At 28.5% G+C, this 23,876-nt stretch overlaps 1 protein-coding gene across 1 annotated transcript in view; it reads right to left on the bottom strand.

The window, feature by feature from the left end:
• Nucleotides 1-23,876, bottom strand: part of LOC135961581 (cyclic nucleotide-gated channel rod photoreceptor subunit alpha) — a 494,477-nt gene that overhangs the window by 114,435 nt on the left and 356,166 nt on the right. The window contains exon 3 of the mRNA XM_065513094.1: nt 3,452-3,776. Within this exon, the coding sequence (XP_065369166.1) occupies nt 3,452-3,776 (325 nt within the window). The remainder of the gene's footprint in view (nt 1-3,451; nt 3,777-23,876) is intronic.

The raw sequence follows: 23,876 nt of genomic DNA, 5'->3' as shown, positions 1-23,876 counted from the left end.
CAAAATAAAATTTTGAGAAAATTAGAGAATTCTCTTAATTGTGAATAAATTCAAAATGAATCAATCGATTTATATTGTTGCTATTGCATGTGGCTTTGCAATAAAGCAATAAATCTAAACAATTTCTGCCGCTTTCTATTTTTCATGATTTTTTTAAAACAAAAAAAATTTGCTATTTTCAAGTAAAAAATAATTTTTTTGCTTCAATTTGTTATTATTACTCCGAAACTACTCAGCGGATTGCAACTTAATATATATGTTAAAATTTGTACATATCACGGGGAAAATGTTTTCATTATTAAATCAATTGAAAAAAGAACACTAACTACTTAATTTTATGTGTATCAAGCAAAAAACTAAAATTTTGTGAAAATGAGCGATGTCACTTAATTGTGAATAAATTTGCAAGGAATAAATCGATTTTTATGATTGATATCTTATTTTGTTGCTCTTACATGTGGCTTTGCGATAAAACAAGATACCTGAAGAATTTTTGACGGTTTCAATTTTTAATGATTTTTTTGAAACAAAAATAGCTATTTTCACTTTTTTTCTTTGCTTCAATTTGTTATTATAACTAAAACTATTTAGACGATTGAGACACAATATATATGTTAAAATTTGTACATAGCATGAGAAAAATGCTTTCAAGATTCAATTAATCGAAAGAAGAACATTATCTACACAATTTTATGTATATCCAACAAAAATCAAAAAATTTAGTGAAAATGAGCGAATTCACTTAATTGTGAATAAATTTGAAAACAATCATAGGATATTTATGGTTGATATCTCATTTTGTTGCTATTACATGTGGCTTTACGATTAAGTAATAAACCTGAACATTTTCTGCTTTTTTCGATTTTTCATGATTTTTTTAAAACAAAAAAAATAGTTTTTTTTCAGGTAAAAAAATATATTATTTGCTTCAAATTGTTATTATAACTCCGAAAATACTTAGCAGATTGAAACTTATTATATAAGTTAAAATTTGCTCATAGCATGGGGATAAGGTTTTCATAATTTAATCAATCGAAAGAAGAACATTAACTACTCATTTTTATGTATATCAAACAATAAACAAAAATTTTGTGATAATGAGCGAATTCACTTAATTGTGAATAAATTCGAAAAAAGATTAATCAATTTTTATGATAACTATCTCATTTTGTTGCTATTATATGTGGCTTTGCGAAGTAATACAAATTTCTGCCATTTTCGATTTTTCATGATTTTTTTAAATCCGAAAAGTTGCTCTTTTTTAAAAAAAAATATTTTTTTCTTCAATTTGTTATTATAACTCCGAAACTACTTAAACGATTAAACGCAATATATATGTCAAAATTTGTAAATAGCATGGAGAAAATGTTTTCTATCAATCGAAAGAAGAACATAAACTACTCAATTTTATGTCTATCAAACAAAAAAACCAAAATTTTGTGAACATGAGCGAATATACTTAATTTTGAATAAATTCGAAAAAAAAAATCATAGGATTTTTATGATTGATATCTCATTTTGTTGCTATTACATGTGGCTTTGCGGTAAAGTAATAAAACTGTACAATTCTGCCTTTTTAAATTTTTTATATTTTTATAAAATAATTGCTCTTTTCACTTAAAAAATATATTTTTTGCTTTAATTTGTTATTATAACTCCGAAACTAATGAGCTGATTGAAACATAATGTATAAACTGATTAAAGGCTATGTAAATCTAAATTTTTCTGAGTTTATCTTAATGTTATCGAACTAAGAGTTTTTGAGTTATCATTAATTATGTGAAGAAACATCTAAAAATATTTTCAATTTAACTTAAATTTTTTTTAAAAAAACCTATGGAGAGGTTTTATATGTATAACTAAAACTACAATACAAAAATTGTATAGTGGTTTAAAAAGCCTCTAAATTTTTTTCGATTTCATTGCCCTGTGTTACCGATCACCATAAAATTAGGTGACATAACTTTCGTAAATACAAAATATATTAGGAGCGAAATTTCTGTAGATACCAATATAAATTAAACATTTATGACCGATAAAGTCCTATTTCGGGAAGATATTTGTATGGGGTTAGGTGAAATAATGGACCGATTTAAGCCAGTTTCAACTGAATTTTCCCTTTGACCGATAAAAATGTATGTTCAAACTATTTCGTTTGAATTTAATGAGTTATAAATTTTATAAAGACATGGGGTTAATGCTTCTAAACCAATGTGCATCAATCAAGAACAAATTGAAGTATTTAGGACAGTAATAATGGATTGAAATAATTTTAAATAACAAAAATAGCAGTGAAATTATTTGCTGGGTTATTTGATTACAAAACATTTATATACATTAGGGGGCTCTGTTTTTATGGAAGAAAAATAAAGTGTCGATGTTCCCAATAAAAAAATATTTGTGCAATTTTTGTCTTTTTTAAAGTTTTTATGATTTTTTTCATATTATAGTTAAATTTTTCAAAAATTTCGAAAACCAAAAATCTTTTCAATTTATATTTTACTAGTTGATCACCCCGGCTACGCCCGGTAACATTTACTAAAGTTAGTTCTTCAATTTTCTCCTACCCACGCACACCAGCCTGTTCTTATTTATTTGCAAATAAAATATCTAAATTTGTACTGCATACTTTAGGGAGCTTTTTTATTACAATTGACAATTGACTGACTCACAAAAAAAGAATTTCCGAGTATTACCCGGAATTTTTTAATTTTTTTTCTTTACAAACCATCTGAAAATTTCGAATCGAATAGAAAAAATCATCCAAATCGCTCCAGCCGTTCTCACGTGATGACATTACATACATGGACCATTTCATTTTTATATATATAGATATATATAGATGAGGTTTATAATATATTTATTAATTTAAACCAATTTATTTGAATAATTCTAAGTCATACAAATTTGTGTCTCCTTAAAAGCGCCTTGTAAGGACCTTTCTCATGATACAAAAGTTGTATATGATTTTTTTGCGAGAAATAGGAAAGAAGTTCCTTTTTTCTCCAAATACTGATGCCAGGATAAGCATTTTGAATGAATTATGTTTTATTTAAGTTGGAAATATTCATAACCTTCCTTTAAGGGGCATGCTAATGCACATAGTAAAACAATTTGAAAATGTCTGTTCTTTTCCAAAACAAAAAAAAGAAACCTATATAAAGGTGTGAAAAACACATATAAACTCCACAGTGATATACATACATATGTACATAGACATCTACTCACACAATTACTATTTAAAACGAATAGTTTTACATGCAACAAAAAACTCAAACTCGTAAAATCCCATACAAATTCAACCTAAAATGTTTAACGAACAAATCTTTGGCCATAGAGAATGACAACAAAGTAGTATTTTTAATTTAACTAAATATAAAACTTAAATTCTTTCTAAAATTTGCTTTACTTGGTTACAGAATTTGTTTACCAAAAATGAAATTAAACATACCGATCTGTGCCATTACAAAACGTTCCCGTAAAATGATGCGGTCCATTAAAAGTGTTATCCTGCGAGCCGCGACCTGTTGATCGTGTCCATGTTCCCAGCAGTGGTTGATCGTTGTCTTTCAGACGTCCGCGCGATTTTCGTCGATCGTTTTGTTGTTTGTTGTGTAATAGATCCATATCGGAGGCAGTGCTTGTATTGGCCACATGTAAATTGGAAGCTCGTGATGCACATGGTGTGGCGAGGCTATCGTGTGATGTAAAGAAACCTTGCTGTGAAACACTTTGGCCAAATTTTGGCTGTGACATGCCAAATTTTGAGCCTAAATCTAGAAAAGATAGAGAAAGAAAATAATTTTGAAGTTAGTTAAAAGTTATATATAAATTAATTAAAAAAATTGCTATTAAGTCTAAAGGTCTTATTCATGAATGTTTTATAAACTAAATTTTGTAAGGACTTTTTGGATAAACTTTAAATATTTTTATGAATATGGGTGTAAATTTATAAATCTAGTTGATATTAAAAAATTACCAAGGTTTTTCTCTTTAATTGGATCTAGTATTTATTTGCAGGTATTTGGTCATGCCAGCTTGTTACTTATTTATTTATAACAAAATTATATCCTTGAACTCAAATTTTAAGAGGTAGGAAAAGTTTATTTATAAAAAAAAACTTTACGAAATGATGAAGTACATGATAAGCAAGATCGATATATGATGGCCTTAAAGCATATCTTTCCCACTAGCCTCATTAGTAACTTCAAAATACATAACTCCCAGTAATTAGCTTCATCTTATAGTTTTCTCCGATATGTGTTAATGCAGTAGTCGGCAATGCAGTGAACAAAAATATATAACAAAACGACTAGATTCTTTAAAATTTCAGTATGTTGTGGATTTTGTATCCATAAATTTGACTAGGAAAATATAATATTTACATATTATTTTTCATATTTTAGGAAATTGTGTCTATTTTACAAAAATTTATAAAATAGGTATAGACTTTTGCATTAATAGCTACAAATTTAATGTAAGTGTCAGTTGAGTGCCATTTTAACCCCAAGTTCCACTAAGGGTTTCCATTTTTGTGCTGCTAATTTAAACACTAGACTTCGTGTTATATTTGGCTTAAGTTTCATCAAAATCGGCCCAAAAATAAATAACATTTCGCTATCTTTAAATTAGAAATTCCAAATATTGAAAAAATTGAATTTTGACCATCACGGTTTAACGTTTTCCAATTTTAGTAAAGCTTTCAGAATATATTTAGAATTATCTGGACTATAATATTCTGCATAGGTTTTACTTAAAATTCATAACAGTATTTAAATAATTAGCTTTTCTTGAAAATTTCAAAATTTAAACCGCAGGTACGGAAAAAATATAAGGGCACTGCTACACGTTCAATATATATTGACCGCTATCCAGTATCGCGATATTTATTGAACGTGTAGCATACGGTATTGATGGATCGCGATCCAAATCGCAGAATAACCTCATTTTACGTGATCAATTTCAATGGATCGCGATCCAAATATCACAATATATATTGAACGTGTAGCAGTGCCCTAAGAGATATTTTCATAATTTTTCCATATTTTTATTGCCTATTATATTCTCAATAAATTCCAATGAGATCATCACAAAATCCTGAAAGTTGTTTAACAAAATTTTTAAAAAATTTAAAATTGAGCTTTGAATCTAACGTTAAAAAAATTGTATTTTTTGGTCATATCTGCGAATAGGTTAACGGTAGCCTAGGAAGACAAAAGCTCATGTGCAAGTAAATAGATTATATTTTAAGTAAAAATGAGATTTTATTTTAATATTTATCAAAATATGTTAATTTTGTTCCTACATTTCTTGTTCTAGTGACATGAGACACGTTAATGGCATGGAGAATTTTACATTTTTTGACCAATTTCTGTTTTTTATGTCTTGGTAGAACGATAATTACGTACACATTTCAATTCTTTTAAATTAAATTGCAAAAGTAATTTTTTAATGGCTAAATTTTTACAAAAACTGAAAAATGGCATTTCCCCTTTGTAAATGCATCGCAAAACTACAGAGGGCTTGCTCAAAATTTTTCAGGTTGATTTTTTTTACCAATGTTCACCAAACTGGGGTCAAAATCCAACTTTCGTTTATTAAGGGCCACCCTAGGCCACACACTGGCCCCCATTAGCACTAGGAATCTGAACAAATGAAGGTCAACGAGAACGACTCAGCTCCATCCATCTGAAATTTCGAAGAACAGTTCCCGAGTTACCAAATTATTTCCAAAAAAAAAAACGTTTCTAAACCACTGTGTGTTGGAAATTAATAAAAATTTATTGAAAAAAATTTATTTGAATTTTATTTAATTGTTTGTATTTATACCCTACACCACCATAGTGGGGAGGGTATTATGCGTTTGTGCAGATGTTTGTAACGCCCAAAAATATTAGTCTAACACCCACCTTAAAGTATACCGATCGACTTAGAATCACTTTCTGAGTCGATTAAACAATGTCCGTCCGTCCGTCTGGTTGGCTGGCTGTCTGGCTGTCCATGTAAACCTTGTGCGCAGAGTACAGGTCGCAATTTTGAAGATATTTCGATCAAATTTGGTACATATTACTTTTTCGGCCCAAGGACTAAGCCTATTGAAACTGGCTGAAATCGGTCCATTATTTCACCTAGCCCCCATACAAATGTCCCCTTAATTTATCTATGTATCTACACAAATTTCGCTCCAAATAAGTTTTATATATACAAAATTCATGTCACCAAATTTTTTTACGATCGGTCCATAATTAGTCATAGCTCCCATATAGACCCGCTTCCGAAAATCACTTTAACGTGCATAAATCGCTTAAAAATGTTGGTACACACACAAAATTCAACATAGATAACTTTAATATAGACTTAAATTACACGACCTAATTTTATGGTGATCGGTCCATAATTGGTCATAGCTCCCATATAAGGCCCACTTCCGAAAATCACTCAATAATATATATTATTGATATTTTAAAAGAAAAATATTTTTACTCATTTACTTGGTGTAGGGTATTATATGGTCGGACTAGACCGACCATACTTTCTTACTTGTTTTATTTTATGTTTAATTTTGTAAAGAATCCATTCTTCACCACTAAATAAATACTTTGGTATCGTGATAGCTTCCTGGGCTACCCTCATCTGTGTGTAATATTCTTAGTATGCACAATATGCAACATATTGGAGTACATTTGTTGGCGAAACTCACCAAATATATGAGTAAATATCACTAAATATCCGACGAACTGCCGTATTAGGCCAATTAATGTACTTCAATAATTTCTTTAAAAATACTCTTTCGGTAATTTTATTCAGAGTACCACCCCTACATATCTCCATTGTTTCATACTAAAAAATTTGTATACATTTTGTTAATGTGATTGGGTCAGAACCAATGACTTGTGTTAAATAAAATATTAAGAAAATTTATAAAAAAAATTTTAGTATGAAAAAGTGCAATATTTTTGAAGGATGGAGTTTAAAAGTGGCATATTTTTTAATCTAATTGAGATATTAACTTGAAATTTTTAAGTAAGACCAAAAATTAACTTATCTAAATAAAAAAATATAGCTCTGAATAAATGTGGATCAAATTGTTCCTAATATTAGCAATCCTATTAAAATTTTTATATAAATTTTCGTTTTAGAAACTCAATGAATATGTAATATGTAATAAAATCTTTATTTATTAACGAAACTCAATGAAATTTTCAGCATTTTTTAAGTTTCTCATTCTAAATAACAAGGTGTAAAAAAACTTGTCAAAAGGTCAAAGGGAATCCCGCAATTCCTAAAAATTTTAGCGAAAATCCCAAAAATGGAATTTTTTGCCACATTTCATTCGGGGCTGGGAAAATACTTTGGCGATAAATAGGGAACACATCAAGGTTAATAAAGCTGCTTTCCGTTTGCTGATCGCAGCTTTGGGATTTTAGAACATGTGGCCCAAATTAGAAATTTTGATAAAAAATTGGTCAAATTCCGAAGGACGTAGGGACGACATACTTGAATAGTGAAACATGTTTTTTATACCAAAATGTTCTCCGTTAACGTACCTTACAGAAAAACATAAAATTATTATATGTTCTTAAATAAAGTTTTTTTTTTAATACAAAAAAAGAGTTAAGTCACCTTTTCGCCGAAAAAACAGCAAAAATCTACTATTTTTTTAATATTGTAATATAAAATCGTTTATTTTTGGATCCATAATAGATATTGACCTCAAATCCTTTGCGTATTATTGCTAATTTAGTTGTCTAGCTAAAGAAAGAAAATTCGAGTCCATTCGGTCCAAAAGTACGCATTATATTTTTAAAATAGCAGGCCAAGGTATGGCCAAATTTTAAAATTTCAATTTTTAAATGCCTATAACTTGAAAATTAAAAGAGATAAATAGCACTCTCACGCATTGAAGACCTAGCCGAGCGCTTTTCAAAAATATTAAAATCTTTGAAATCGGATGGGAAACAAAAAAATGGCACGTGTTTAAAAATGTTACATGTCCAAGGTACCCTACTTTGAGCCCCTATATCGACGACCCTGGAGCATTTGTATGCCCATTTTAATAAATTAAACTCTAGTGCTCCTTGGCTATGCCCACGTATCGGACCTGCCGTTTATTTGCAAAAAATTCGATTCTGCCCAACTGTGGGCTCCGCTATAAGTAAATTTTGGGTAAAAAGCGAAAATTGAACATTTGAATTTTTGCCGCAAAAATTGGAAATGGGCACATAGTGCTTAGGCAGGTGAAGGCCTCGAATTGTAAATTTCAAATGCGAATACCTTGTAAACTATAGTATATAATATATAGATATTGCATTGTTTTCCTGTAGATTCTAAAAATATTAAAATTTTCAAATCGAATCAAGAGCATTTTTTCCTATATCGAGATACACCAATTTGGGTCCTTGAGGCTCTGGTGTTTAAAGCCCAAATTGAAAACCTTAACCCAGTTACACCTCCTATACAGCCAGTTGCAAATTAATTAAATTATTTTTAATTTCTCCCACTGTGCTTTAAACTTTTAAATATTTAAAAGTTTTTAATGCTACATTTTATTATTATAAAAAAAGATTTACAAAATTCAAATGAAAAGTCTGAGAAAAACCCTATTTAGTTGAATAAAGCCACCTTCGTTCGCTCAAATACTATAAGAACTAATTAAAAATATTTCTGCGAAAAATAAAAATGAAATTTGAAATTTGTTGTTTAATGATTTGAAATCGTATTTTGTATACACGTTTTACACTGATGCTTTGTAGAATAAAAGTCATGCTACATTTTAATTGCTTTTTTTCTGTCTTCCAAATAATACTTGTACATGTTGGTGATGATGATGACGATGATGATGACTTATGCCAAAACTGAGGAGGAAAGTTTACAAAATGTATAATTTTTCAATTTAAATAAAACTAGGACAAACAAAGTATTGGCGAAAACAACAGCATCATCAGCAGCAACGTCATGGGAAATGGAAATAAATTATTGAGATGCAGTAGTCAACAAAACATAAAAAAACAATTGAAAACAAATAAAAATACTCAGAAATAATAAAAACAATAACAACAACAACAAAAAGAAAAATATTTGAAAAACTCTTACCCAGAAAACTATGACGATCTATTGAAAAACGACGTAAACTACCCAAATCAATACATTGCTCATCACCAGTCATAGATGGTGTGATAGAAAGTTCGGTAGTGTGAAAATGAACACCACCAGCACTACTAAAGTCACCCATACCACTGGTAACACCAATGCCTCCACCGACTCCAACACCGCCACCAGCACTGCCACTGCCACAATAATCATTAAGACCACTACTATAATCAAAAGAGGTTGTGGTAGTCACAATGCCAACATTGCCAGTTGACAAATCTAAGAGACCTACATCACCGCCCACTGTATTGGATGTTGCAGTTGCTGCAGCTGGTGCTGCTGTTATTGTTGTTGGTGTTGCTAAGTAGCCGCTACGTGTTATATTGCCATAGAAACTGCCATCTAGTTCAGACATTTGCTGCTCATTAGCCGTAAGGGGATGGATGGAACGCGAACTGTGATCACGATAAAGCGGCCGGGGTGATGGCACCAAATGACGCAAAGTACCATTCAATGATAAGCGAGGATTCATAATTTCCGGATAACTGGCACGTGGTTTTTGTATTGCAGCTAAATTCATTTGTTGCTGATGTTTTGCGGTTGGCGTTGTTGCTGATGGTACTCGCAATGAGTTGCTACATGAGAATGTGCTGTAATTGTTTTTATGATTTTCCTTCATTTTTGTTGTTGCTGTTGCAGCTTTGGCTGCTGCTGCCTGTTGTGTTGTGCTTTGTTCGTAATGTCACTACAAATACTCATGATGACTCTGTTGTTGCGGTGGTAGCAACAATTGTAGTTGTAGGCATGTTATTGCAGATATTGTTGGTGTTGTTGCCACTTTAATTTCTGCTGTTGTTTGTTAAATATTTGATTTTGTGTGTGTTTTTTTTTGTTTTTTCTCTGGGCGGGCTGTGTAAAACAATTTATTGCTTTTGTTGAAGTTGACTTATTTTTTTAGGTACATATTGGCATTCGTTTGCCAAAAAAAAAAAATTGTATCATTGTTTTATTTGTTGTCGATGCACCTGTTTGCAATCGCATTTCCTCTCTACTTCCGTTTTTTTCCTGTTTGTTTGTGTTTTTATTTGTTTAACTATTAAAATGAAATCGGAATTGATTTGGTTGTTTTTGGTAAACGTATATTTTAGATAGTTTAAAAAACAAACAAATTTGTGCATTTTTTTTTACATATTAGGGTGGCACTTAATGTAATGGGCAATTTGGAATAGTGGATAATATTAAAAGCAAATAGTGTAATAATTGGAATAAAGGTGGTAAGAAGGGAATAGATGCATAAATACATACAGTTTGAAATATTGGCTTGACCAAATGCTGCTTTAATACTTAATTAAGTTTTTATACAACCTAATTAATATACAAATATTTATGTGGGTGCTGAACAAATGTACAAAGACTCAACGTGGTTCTTGTTCTATGGGTCATTCCAAGAAACTTTGCAGAAGAAACCCTAGCTGAAAAATTAACTTTGAGTTGTGGATTTCAATTTTGAAAATAATTTTTTTTCTTATCACCCAAATAACTTACAAACATGATACATACATCAATATATCCGCTATAGACCCGGTTCGGTTGCTATTTAAAATTGGCTACAAATGGCTGAGATATATGGAAATACCAGGACCTCGATTTTTTACTTATTTTTGATCTAAATCTGGATTAATATAGACAATATGGATATCTGATGATAGATATTTCAAAGACCTTTGCAACGGCGTATATAAGGCCATAGTAAGTCGGACCTGCAATGGGTCAAAAAAGGCAAAAATAGTTTTTAACCCGATTTTTTTCACCAAATTTTTTTTTTCATAAAATTTCTTCACCAACAAATTTCAAACAAAAATTGAAAAAAAAAAAAAAAAACAAGTAGGAGAGCTATATTCGGCTGTGCCGAATCTTATATACCCTTCACCAAATTATACTTTAAAATAAATTTTTTTTAATATTTTTAGGTAAACAAAATTTAATTTTTTTTGTTTATTGTTTTTCAAAATTTTTTTTTTTTTGAAATAGTTTTTTAATTTTTTTTAAAAAAAGTTTTAAAAAATGTATGACAAAAAAATTTTTTGATGAAAAAAAAATTCGGGTTAAAAAATATTTTTTCCGATTTTGACCCATTGTATGCCCAACTTACTATAGCCTTATCTACATCGTTGCAATGGACTTTGAAATATCTATCATTAGATATCCATATTGTCTATATTAATGACTTAGTAATCCAGATATATATCAAAAATAGGTCAAAAATCGAGGTTGTCCCAGTTTTTTGCTCATCTCCGTTATTTACGGACCGATTTTGCTGATTTGAAATAGCAAACTTCTCGAAAGCATGTATGACAGAATTATTGAAGATTTGGATCCCGAAGATATCTGGGGTCTTCAGAAAATTGATTTCAACAGACAGACAGACGGACATGGCTTAATCGACTCCGCTATCTATAAGGATCCAGAATATATATACTTTATAGGGTCGGAAATGAAAAATGTAGAAATTACAAACGGAATGACGAACTTATATATACCCTTCTCACGAAGGTGAAGGGTATAAAAACAATAATATTTATTCGAATAAAAAATATATATTATTCATCTATTATTCGAATAATTTTTATTCGAATGACTAAGCTTATAATATCAATATTTGTAAATTTAAATATAAATTTTCTTTTTTGTTGGAGTGTTTGGCGTTGTTGGCAATAAGGGCGAGTTTTTGCGCCGTTAGAAGGACGGGCTGCCATCGCTAAATCGATTCAGAACATCAACACTAATATAGGATATAAAAATTGTTCTTTTGAGACTTCACACACTTAGCAAATCCTAACATAGTCATATCTAAATCGTTTTAAAATTTTTAAAAATATATGAAAGCAATTTGTAATAATAAGTAATACCAATATGCATAAACTCGTCTAAAAGTGTTTAATGAACGACTTTTTTTACAATAAAAATAAAAACGTTTGACAAATTTTTAAAAATTATTCAACTATGGGGATTTTGAATAATATTTATAATATTGAATAAATATTTTTAAATTTTTGGTGAAAATTTTTCCAAACATTTTTGTAAAAAAAAATTTCGTTGAAAAGAATTTGTCAAACCGTTTTTCACCAAAAAAAATTTGTTGAAAAAAGTTTTTTGTTAAGATAAATTTTAGGCAATAAATGTTGAGATTTTTTCCCCAAATTTGCGCACTGTGTATCAAATTTCTAATCCGTTATAAATATCGCTAGATTGGTCATTCATTAAAAATGGATATTGTTTATGAACATTAGGGTACTCTTATTTTGCACTTTTTAATGCTCACAAGTACCAGATACTGAACATTTAAGCAAAATCTGTTAACGTTTATTTACTTGAAGTTTCGAGTTTTTGATCAAAGTTTGGTCAAAACAAATTTTAAAAAATCCTATTTCATTTAACCCTAGTAGATGTGTAATCATTTTCTGACATTATAATTTGATTTCATAATTGGATTTCACAAATTTATAAAATCTATTTCTTAAAAAACATTTCGTAACCCATTTTCTAATATTTAATTTCATGTTCTGTTTCAGGTTGCTAATTTATCTTCACCATGAGTTGCAAGTGTATATATAAGTTTGTCATTCCGTTTGTAATTTCTACATTTTCCACAAAGTATATGGGGCATATCATGTCAACTTTTGAAATCGATGTCTTCTATTAGATAGTAACTCAGGCACAATTTTTCAACAAGATCGGTCGAGAACTCTCTGAGTTATAGGGGCTCAAATTTTAAACTTTTTGTCAAACAGGTGTTTTTTCTTATCCATGTAACTTATTACCTATTGTTCATAGCAAAATGTGTCCCAAATAGTTTAGATAGCTCTTTCTTCAATCTTTCGAAAAAAAATATTAAAAAAAAAATAAAAAATTTTTAATATTTTTTTTCCGAAATTAAAAACTTTTTTGACTTTTTTTTTTAAATGTGCCCTTTTTTTCAAAAAAATAAAGCTTAGTTATTTTCCTTGAACACCTATTTGGTCGCTTAGTGGGATGCGAGTGGGATATCTATCAAAATAAACATTTTGTAACTCAAAACATAAAATTTTTGACTTTTTTTGCAAAATCAAAAACTTTGTTGACTTTTTTTTCAAAATGGACCCTTTTTTAATTTTTTTTTAGCTCAAACAAAAGCTTAGATATTATCCTTGAAGACCCTTTTGGTCGCTTAGTGGGATGCGAGTGGGATATCTATCAAAATAAATATTTTTTAACTCAAGACTTACAATTTTTGACTTTTTTTTTGCAAATACGAATTTTTTTTCAAAATGGGACCTTTTTTTAAAATTTTTTTTTTAGTCAAAAGAAAGCTTAGGTCCATTCCTTTAAGATATTTTTAGTCCCTTAGTGGGATTCGAGTGGGATATCTATCAAAATAAATATTTTATAACTCAAGAAATACAATTTTTGACTTTTTTTTTGCAAAATCGATTTTTTCTCCAATATGGGCCCTTTTTTAAAATTTTTTTTTGCTATTTTAAAAGTCATCTAAATCGTTACTGTAACTATAATATTGTTAAAAAGCTTGTAACAATGTTGAAATGGTTACAGTAAACATGTATAACTATATTTTTTCTCTGCGTCAAGTAACCACCCAGCAGTTCTAGGAGACTCTCTCGAACTAGTGACTTTACATATCATAGTAATATAACTAGCTACGTGACTAGTTGTCCTAACCTTTTGATAACAATGAGACTGTATGATAGCTGTCTGTTACAAAGAAGTGCAGTACAAAATAAATGTTTAAAGTAACTACTTCCTAGATTATTTAGAGGCACTTAAGTGACAATTGTCTTCACGCTAGATTTCTTGGATTATATAAAGTAACCAACTGACTTCTCTCTGCACTAAAAAGAGTAGATACATGTCAAATAACCCAAAATATATAAACTAGAGTCTGCCAAGTGATCAGACATTAGTGACAATTACTGTCTATAAGGGATATATTGGCTACTTCCTTAACTGCTGGATAATTTTATATTTATTTCTATATTCCGGATTCTATTTTAAAAGCGATCAGTAGTTTAAAAATTGTAGCAACTATCTTTTTTTATTTAAATTAACACAACAATTTAAATAGTCATTCTTTTTTAATTTACAAGAACATACTAGTAATACAGTTGATATTAACTCTAACAGCAACCACAATTCGCTGTTACTACTTATATATATATGCAGCGCCATCTTCTAGAAGTATCATGAATAATCTAATGGTATGACTAGAAAGTTCTGTTTCCACAACGATCACCTAAAGCTACTTCACAGTTAATTTGTGTAAATTATTTTGATGCTAGTGTCAACTAAAAACGGTTGAGATCAGAAGTTTATATTTATTATTGAATATTTGCGAATTATTGAGACCCACTTTTCAAACATATTTTTAATTGCTTTGAGAAAGTGATTGAAATGTCGAGCGTTATACATCAGATATAAAGTAAATACTTAATAATGAATTTCTGGAGAAATATAATAATGTGATTCTCAATACTTTGCATGAATTATTTTGTTACCATTTTGTGTAGTTCAGATGCAAATAGGTGGTATCATAATAGTGGGCGTGGCTTCTGCAATGCAAAGTAAATAGAAAACCGGGTTAAGTTTGTTTTTACGTAATATTTATGGTTTATAAGTTTTACAATATTTGTATCGTCATCTAGCTAAATTTTCCAAATGGTATTCGCGCCCAAGCTCCATTTGATTATTCTGATAGAAACATTAATTAAACAAAAAAAAAACTACCACATGAGCTGACATTTCAAGTCGATATGTTGTACCATTGCAAAGTTAAAGAACAACAATGAAATAAAAAAACCCTTAACACTCATGGTGAAGTGTATATAAAAAGTATTGATTGTAAGCTAAGTAATCATGATATTTGGACACTATAAACTGTGGGGTAATATTTCACAATGACAAAAACCATCGTAGCGTGTGATTTATTGTTATTTAATTTTCTTCTTTCTGTACGTACAACTGCCGCCATTTATTTCAAACTGTTTCTGTATTCAAACATATTTTAAGTCGTTCTTATATTGTATTTTATGTTATGTTTTATAAATTTGAAGTTTTTTTTTGTGTGTGTTAAAATGTGTTCCAAATAAAAAGGGGATTTGATAAAAAACAAAAATGTTACAAGTGGATACTTTATTATTACACTACTATTTTTTGTTACTTTTTAATTGCTTTCAGGGTTCGTTCTGTTAAAAATAAATACAAATATATAACCATAAATATCTACAACATAAAAATCAGCAAATTACATAAGTTTTAGCATGGGTGCTGCCTAGTGGTGGATTGAATAGTTAAAGGAATTTAAAAAAAATAAACAAACTTTATTTTTTGACTACTCATTTGTAGTGGATTATTGTGGCAAAAGGTACAGTAGAGTAGGATGGATGATGATTTTTTCAGTGTTGACTTAAAAAAGAAAAAAAAATTTCGAGGTGGATTTTTTTTTTCATTTTATTTTAAGTGGTGTTGGTGGTAGGTGGCGGTAGTGGCTTTAGAAAAAACTGTTATTTAAAAATATTTTTTTTTACATATTTATTTTCATATTTACATGCGGGGTTACAGTAATTTAATACACAATAGCTTTAAAAAAAATTTACACATATACATATAGATTACAAACACATTTATAAAAAAATAATAATAAAAAAAAACAATTAATTTGATTACGTTGCTGTAATAAAAGAGTTAAATATGCTCAAAATATATTTGTATATATAATTGGATTTTATTCGGTTAATACCTAGAAATGTATTCCTATATTTATGCAATGACATACACAATAACCTGAATGAACTGTGAATGATAAATTAATTAAAAAATACATGCTTATGAATAATATTCAGACATAGACATACATATATTTGGATGGTCTTTATTTTAAACTTTGTCGATTATACAGGGCAACAAAATCGAAAAAATTTTGTAGGCTTTTTAAACCACTACACAATTTTGATGTATTTTGGTTCCAGTAGTACAAAATTGGTAAAATTTTTAAATTCTATGGATAGATTTTTTTTTAAATTTTTTTTCTAAAATTGTCAATTTTTTTAAATGATTCTCCACATAATTTATGATAACTCAAAAAGGGTTAGTCCGATAATATTGACGTAAATATAGAAAATTTAAAACTTGCATAACCTTTAATGTGTTTATATATTGTGTTTCAATCGGCTCAGTAGTTTCGGAGTTATAATAACAAATTGAAGCAAAAAATATATTTTTTACATGAAAATAAAAAATGTTTGTATTTTAAAAAACTCATGAAAAATCGAAAACGGCAGAACTTGTTTAGGTTTATTACTTTATCGCAAAGCCATATGTAATTGGAACAAAATGAGATATCAAACATAAAAATCGATTGATTATTTTCGAATTTATTCACAATTAAGTGAATTAGCTCATTTTCACAAAATTTAACTTTTTTGTTTGATATACATAAAATGGAGTAGTTAATGTTCTTCTTTGGATTGATTGAATTTTGAAAACATTTCTCCATGCAATGCACATATTTTCACGTATATATTGCGTTTTAATCGGCTCAGCAGTTTCTGAGTTATAATAACAAATTGCAGAAAAAAATATATTTTTTACGTGAAAATATCCAATTTTTTTGTTTTAAAAAAATCATGAAAAATCGAAAAAGGCAGAAATTGTTCAGGGCTATTGCCCTATCTCAAAGCCACATGTAATAAGAACAAAATATGATATCGAGCATAAAAATCGATTGATTACTTTTGAATTTATTCACAATTAAGTGAATTCGCTTATTTTTACAAAATTTAACTTTTTAGTTTGATATATATAAAATTGAGTAGTTACTGTTCTTCTTTCGATTAATTGAATTTCGAAAGCATTTTCCCCATGCAATGTACAAATTTTCACATATATATTGTGTTTCAATCGGCTCAGTAGTTTCGGAGTTATAATAACATATGGAAGCAAAAAATATTTTTTACGTGAAAATAGCAAATTTTTTTGTTTTAAAAAAATCATGAAAAATCGAAAACGGCAGAAATTGTTCACGTTTATTACTTTATCCCAAAGCCACATGTAATAGAAACAAAAAATTATATCAACCATAAAAATCGATGAATTATTTTCGAATTTCTTCACAATTAAGTGAATTTTCACATAAAAAATATATTTTTTGCTTCAATTTGTTATTTTAACTCCGAAACCACTTAGCCGATTAAAACCCAATATATAAACGGATTAAAGGTTATGTAAATTTAAACTTTTCTAAGTTTATTTTAATAATATCGGACTAACCCTTTTTGAGGTATCATAAATTATGTCGAGAAACGTCTACAAAATATCACAATTTTACCAAAACAAATTTAAAAAAAAAACTTTTTCATAGAATTTAAAATTTTTACCATATTTGTACTACTGGAACCATAATACATCAAAATTGTGTAGTGGTTTAAAAAGGCTCTACAATTTTTTCGATTTTGTTGCCCTGTGTTATCGATGCTTTAAAAAGCATTTCTGAAGACCATGCAATATTATTTTACATTGATCTCGCTCAAGACTATAAAATAAACTAAATTCGTGGTATAAATAATTGATATTTCATCCTGCTATAGTTTAATCTACTTTACTTTTATAAACTAATTTTTTCTTTTCATTATTTGCTGTTTCTTTGTACATGAACTCCCCCCAAAAAACATAATTCGAACATATTGATTTTATCACCAAATGCAGCGACTAGTTGTCCTAACCTTTTGATAACAATGAGACTGTATGATAGCTGTCTGTTACAAAGAAGTGCAGTACAAAATAAATGTTTAAAGTAACTACTTCCTAGATTATTTAGAGGCACTTAAGTGACAATTGTCTTCACGCTAGATTTCTTGGATTATATAAAGTAACCAACTGACTTCTCTCTGCACTAAAAAGAGTAGATACATGTCAAATAACCCAAAATATATAAACTAGAGTCTGCCAAGTGATCAGACATTAGTGACAATTACTGTCTATAAGGGATATATTGGCTACTTCCTTAACTGCTGGATAATTTTATATTTATTTCTATATTCCGGATTCTATTTTAAAAGCGATCAGTAGTTTAAAAATTGTAGCAACTATCTTTTTTTATTTAAATTAACACAACAATTTAAATAGTCATTCTTTTTTAATTTACAAGAACATACTAGTAATACAGTTGATATTAACTCTAACAGCAACCACAATTCGCTGTTACTACTTATATATATATGCAGCGCCATCTTCTAGAAGTATCATGAATAATCTAATGGTATGACTAGAAAGTTCTGTTTCCACAACGATCACCTAAAGCTACTTCACAGTTAATTTGTGTAAATTATTTTGATGCTAGTGTCAACTAAAAACGGTTGAGATCAGAAGTTTATATTTATTATTGAATATTTGCGAATTATTGAGACCCACTTTTCAAACATATTTTTAATTGCTTTGAGAAAGTGATTGAAATGTCGAGCGTTATACATCAGATATAAAGTAAATACTTAATAATGAATTTCTGGAGAAATATAATAATGTGATTCTCAATACTTTGCATGAATTATTTTGTTACCATTTTGTGTAGTTCAGATGCAAATAGGTGGTATCATAATAGTGGGCGTGGCTTCTGCAATGCAAAGTAAATAGAAAACCGGGTTAAGTTTGTTTTTACGTAATATTTATGGTTTATAAGTTTTACAATATTTGTATCGTCATCTAGCTAAATTTTCCAAATGGTATTCGCGCCCAAGCTCCATTTGATTATTCTGATAGAAACATTAATTAAACAAAAAAAAAACTACCACATGAGCTGACATTTCAAGTCGATATGTTGTACCATTGCAAAGTTAAAGAACAACAATGAAAGAAAAAAACCCTTAACACTCATGGTGAAGTGTATATAAAAAGTATTGATTGTAAGCTAAGTAATCATGATATTTGGACACTATAAACTGTGGGGTAATATTTCACAATGACAAAAACCATCGTAGCGTGTGATTTATTGTTATTTAATTTTCTTCTTTCTGTACGTACAACTGCCGCCATTTATTTCAAACTGTTTCTGTATTCAAACATATTTTAAGTCGTTCTTATATTGTATTTTATGTTATGTTTTATAAATTTGAAGTTTTTTTTTGTGTGTGTTAAAATGTGTTCCAAATAAAAAGGGGATTTGATAAAAAACAAAAATGTTACAAGTGGATACTTTATTATTACACTACTATTTTTTGTTACTTTTTAATTGCTTTCAGGGTTCGTTCTGTTAAAAATAAATACAAATATATAACCATAAATATCTACAACATAAAAATCAGCAAATTACATAAGTTTTAGCATGGGTGCTGCCTAGTGGTGGATTGAATAGTTAAAGGAATTTAAAAAAAATAAACAAACTTTATTTTTTGACTACTCATTTGTAGTGGATTATTGTGGCAAAAGGTACAGTAGAGTAGGATGGATGATGATTTTTTCAGTGTTGACTTAAAAAAGAAAAAAAAATTTCGAGGTGGATTTTTTTTTTCATTTTATTTTAAGTGGTGTTGGTGGTAGGTGGCGGTAGTGGCTTTAGAAAAAACTGTTATTTAAAAATATTTTTTTTTACATATTTATTTTCATATTTACATGCGGGGTTACAGTAATTTAATACACAATAGCTTTAAAAAAAATTTACACATATACATATAGATTACAAACACATTTATAAAAAAATAATAATAAAAAAAAACAATTAATTTGATTACGTTGCTGTAATAAAAGAGTTAAATATGCTCAAAATATATTTGTATATATAATTGGATTTTATTCGGTTAATACCTAGAAATGTATTCCTATATTTATGCAATGACATACACAATAACCTGAATGAACTGTGAATGATAAATTAATTAAAAAATACATGCTTATGAATAATATTCAGACATAGACATACATATATTTGGATGGTCTTTATTTTAAACTTTGTCGATTATACAGGGCAACAAAATCGAAAAAATTTTGTAGGCTTTTTAAACCACTACACAATTTTGATGTATTTTGGTTCCAGTAGTACAAAATTGGTAAAATTTTTAAATTCTATGGATAGATTTTTTTTTAAATTTTTTTTCTAAAATTGTCAATTTTTTTAAATGATTCTCCACATAATTTATGATAACTCAAAAAGGGTTAGTCCGATAATATTGACGTAAATATAGAAAATTTAAAACTTGCATAACCTTTAATGTGTTTATATATTGTGTTTCAATCGGCTCAGTAGTTTCGGAGTTATAATAACAAATTGAAGCAAAAAATATATTTTTTACATGAAAATAAAAAATGTTTGTATTTTAAAAAACTCATGAAAAATCGAAAACGGCAGAACTTGTTTAGGTTTATTACTTTATCGCAAAGCCATATGTAATTGGAACAAAATGAGATATCAAACATAAAAATCGATTGATTATTTTCGAATTTATTCACAATTAAGTGAATTAGCTCATTTTCACAAAATTTAACTTTTTTGTTTGATATACATAAAATGGAGTAGTTAATGTTCTTCTTTGGATTGATTGAATTTTGAAAACATTTCTCCATGCAATGCACATATTTTCACGTATATATTGCGTTTTAATCGGCTCAGCAGTTTCTGAGTTATAATAACAAATTGCAGAAAAAAATATATTTTTTACGTGAAAATATCCAATTTTTTTGTTTTAAAAAAATCATGAAAAATCGAAAAAGGCAGAAATTGTTCAGGGCTATTGCCCTATCTCAAAGCCACATGTAATAAGAACAAAATATGATATCGAGCATAAAAATCGATTGATTACTTTTGAATTTATTCACAATTAAGTGAATTCGCTTATTTTTACAAAATTTAACTTTTTAGTTTGATATATATAAAATTGAGTAGTTACTGTTCTTCTTTCGATTAATTGAATTTCGAAAGCATTTTCCCCATGCAATGTACAAATTTTCACATATATATTGTGTTTCAATCGGCTCAGTAGTTTCGGAGTTATAATAACATATGGAAGCAAAAAATATTTTTTACGTGAAAATAGCAAATTTTTTTGTTTTAAAAAAATCATGAAAAATCGAAAACGGCAGAAATTGTTCACGTTTATTACTTTATCCCAAAGCCACATGTAATAGAAACAAAAAATTATATCAACCATAAAAATCGATGAATTATTTTCGAATTTCTTCACAATTAAGTGAATTTTCACATAAAAAATATATTTTTTGCTTCAATTTGTTATTTTAACTCCGAAACCACTTAGCCGATTAAAACCCAATATATAAACGGATTAAAGGTTATGTAAATTTAAACTTTTCTAAGTTTATTTTAATAATATCGGACTAACCCTTTTTGAGGTATCATAAATTATGTCGAGAAACGTCTACAAAATATCACAATTTTACCAAAACAAATTTAAAAAAAAAACTTTTTCATAGAATTTAAAATTTTTACCATATTTGTACTACTGGAACCATAATACATCAAAATTGTGTAGTGGTTTAAAAAGGCTCTACAATTTTTTCGATTTTGTTGCCCTGTGTTATCGATGCTTTAAAAAGCATTTCTGAAGACCATGCAATATTATTTTACATTGATCTCGCTCAAGACTATAAAATAAACTAAATTCGTGGTATAAATAATTGATATTTCATCCTGCTATAGTTTAATCTACTTTACTTTTATAAACTAATTTTTTCTTTTCATTATTTGCTGTTTCTTTGTACATGAACTCCCCCCAAAAAACATAATTCGAACATATTGATTTTATCACCAAATGCAGCATGTGTTTTTTTCGCCACAACTAACAATGACAACACGTAGCACAAGTTAGTATGCAATATTCTTAATATTTTTGTACATCTTAATCTTGGAGACTATTAAAATTTCCAACTAATTGATATTCCTAAAAGACCATTTTATTGCAGCACGTATTTTCATATACTTAAAACAATTTTCCTCACGGTAAGCAAAAGTACCATTACGTTGGCAAAAGTATCATCAAAAACAATCTGCTATAAAATTAATTTTTCCATATACAAAACATATTAATCCATTTTCAGTATTCATCTGAATTTTATTATTTTATTACAGATGACTTTCGACAGCCAACAAGAAAGACTCCTGGAAGGGATGAATGAACACAAAATAATTTCTAGTTCTATAACATTATTCAATAAAGAAAATTGTCACCCATAAAATGAAATGTGAGGAGGTAATAATAAAATGTTTCTAAACCACCTTATAAAGGAAATGAATATCTATAATAATTTTAATCAAAATAAACATCCTTTACATACAAACAGCAATAAAATAAAGTTAAATTAAGTTTTCCAAGATGTAAAAATTTATACTATAAGGATTGTATTATCATTGTTATTATTTTTTCCTATGTCTTATAGTTTGTCACTAATTTTCCGTATGAAGAAATATTTACATTTATGGTCAAAATGTTTAGTTTTACGATTTACTTAAGCATACTCACTCGCATTTACATGTGAGTAAACATGTCCTGCAGTCATAAGGACATACAGGATATTAGATATGCCCTCTAATTTGGTTCTTTTCTAGCTAAAACTAACTGCTACAAATTTAGAGGCCAATCTGCTAAATAGAACTAGTGATGGAAACAGATTTAGAGTTATAGAATTTGGTAAACAATGGTACTTTTTATACCCACCACAAAAAAGGTGGGTATATTGAGTTTGTAATTCCGTTTGTTATATATCGAAATATTGGTCGTAGTACCAAAAAGTACGTATATATTCAGGGTCCTTATAAAATTCTAAGAATATCTAGCTATGTCCGTCTGTCTGTCTGTTGTTAGCACGATAGAGCTTCTATGAAAAGAAGTATGGGTATGAAATGTTACTCATATATTCTTTGTTGTTGAAAAAATGTTGGTATGGAAAATAGGAAAATCGTTTAACTAGAATCAGAGTTATAAACCAAATGTACGACAACCTCCAAAAAAGTAAATATTTGTCAAAAAAGTTTTGATTTACCTTAAATATATTGTAGATAATATCATGAAATTTTCCACACATCATTCTTTTGATAAAAAAACAATCTCTGTTGGAAAGATGGAACATACACAGAGTTGCCAATCGAATGATTCTATCTTAGAATTTTATAGTTGTGACTACAATATTTTGTAAGGGGTAACTAAAGTTTGGTTGCCTTAACTGAAATTCTTCTTTATCAACTGACATTCTGTTATTAGAACTGAAAAATTCTATGTGTGCAACCGAATCATTCGATTGGCAACAAATTCGGTTGCTATCACGAAACTGTTTTCTGTGTGTACCAATTTATTCCCAGAATATGACTCTATGCCTATAGAATAAATATAAATTCCAAAAAAATATAGTGTTTATTCACTTGTAAATGTAAAAAATTTTACTTTCCGTACAAACGAGATATGGACATTATGAAAATATCACAAATTAAAAATTCAATAACTCAAAAATAGTAGCAAAAAATAATGCGATCACACAATCTCCCATGAGGTATTGGTGAGTACTAAGTATGTGAACAAAAACAAATGGTATTTTGATAAACGTGAAGTATCCTGTAAACAAGAACTACATGTACTACATGTAGTACAGTCGGCATATCTGGGTTAATGTAATATTTTAATGGTTAAAGATATTATAACAGAATTTCGTAATAATGTTGATCCAAATGTACTTAAATCAATGGCATTTAAATTAATAAATTTTTTTATTTTCAAAGACCTATATTCCTAAAACGGGGAAAA

Source organism: Calliphora vicina, chromosome 5 (genome assembly GCF_958450345.1).
Source record: "Calliphora vicina chromosome 5, idCalVici1.1, whole genome shotgun sequence".
Lineage (NCBI taxonomy): Eukaryota > Metazoa > Arthropoda > Insecta > Diptera > Calliphoridae > Calliphora > Calliphora vicina.
Note: the sequence above shows the minus strand (reverse complement) of the source record. Positions and strands in the feature narration are given on the sequence as shown.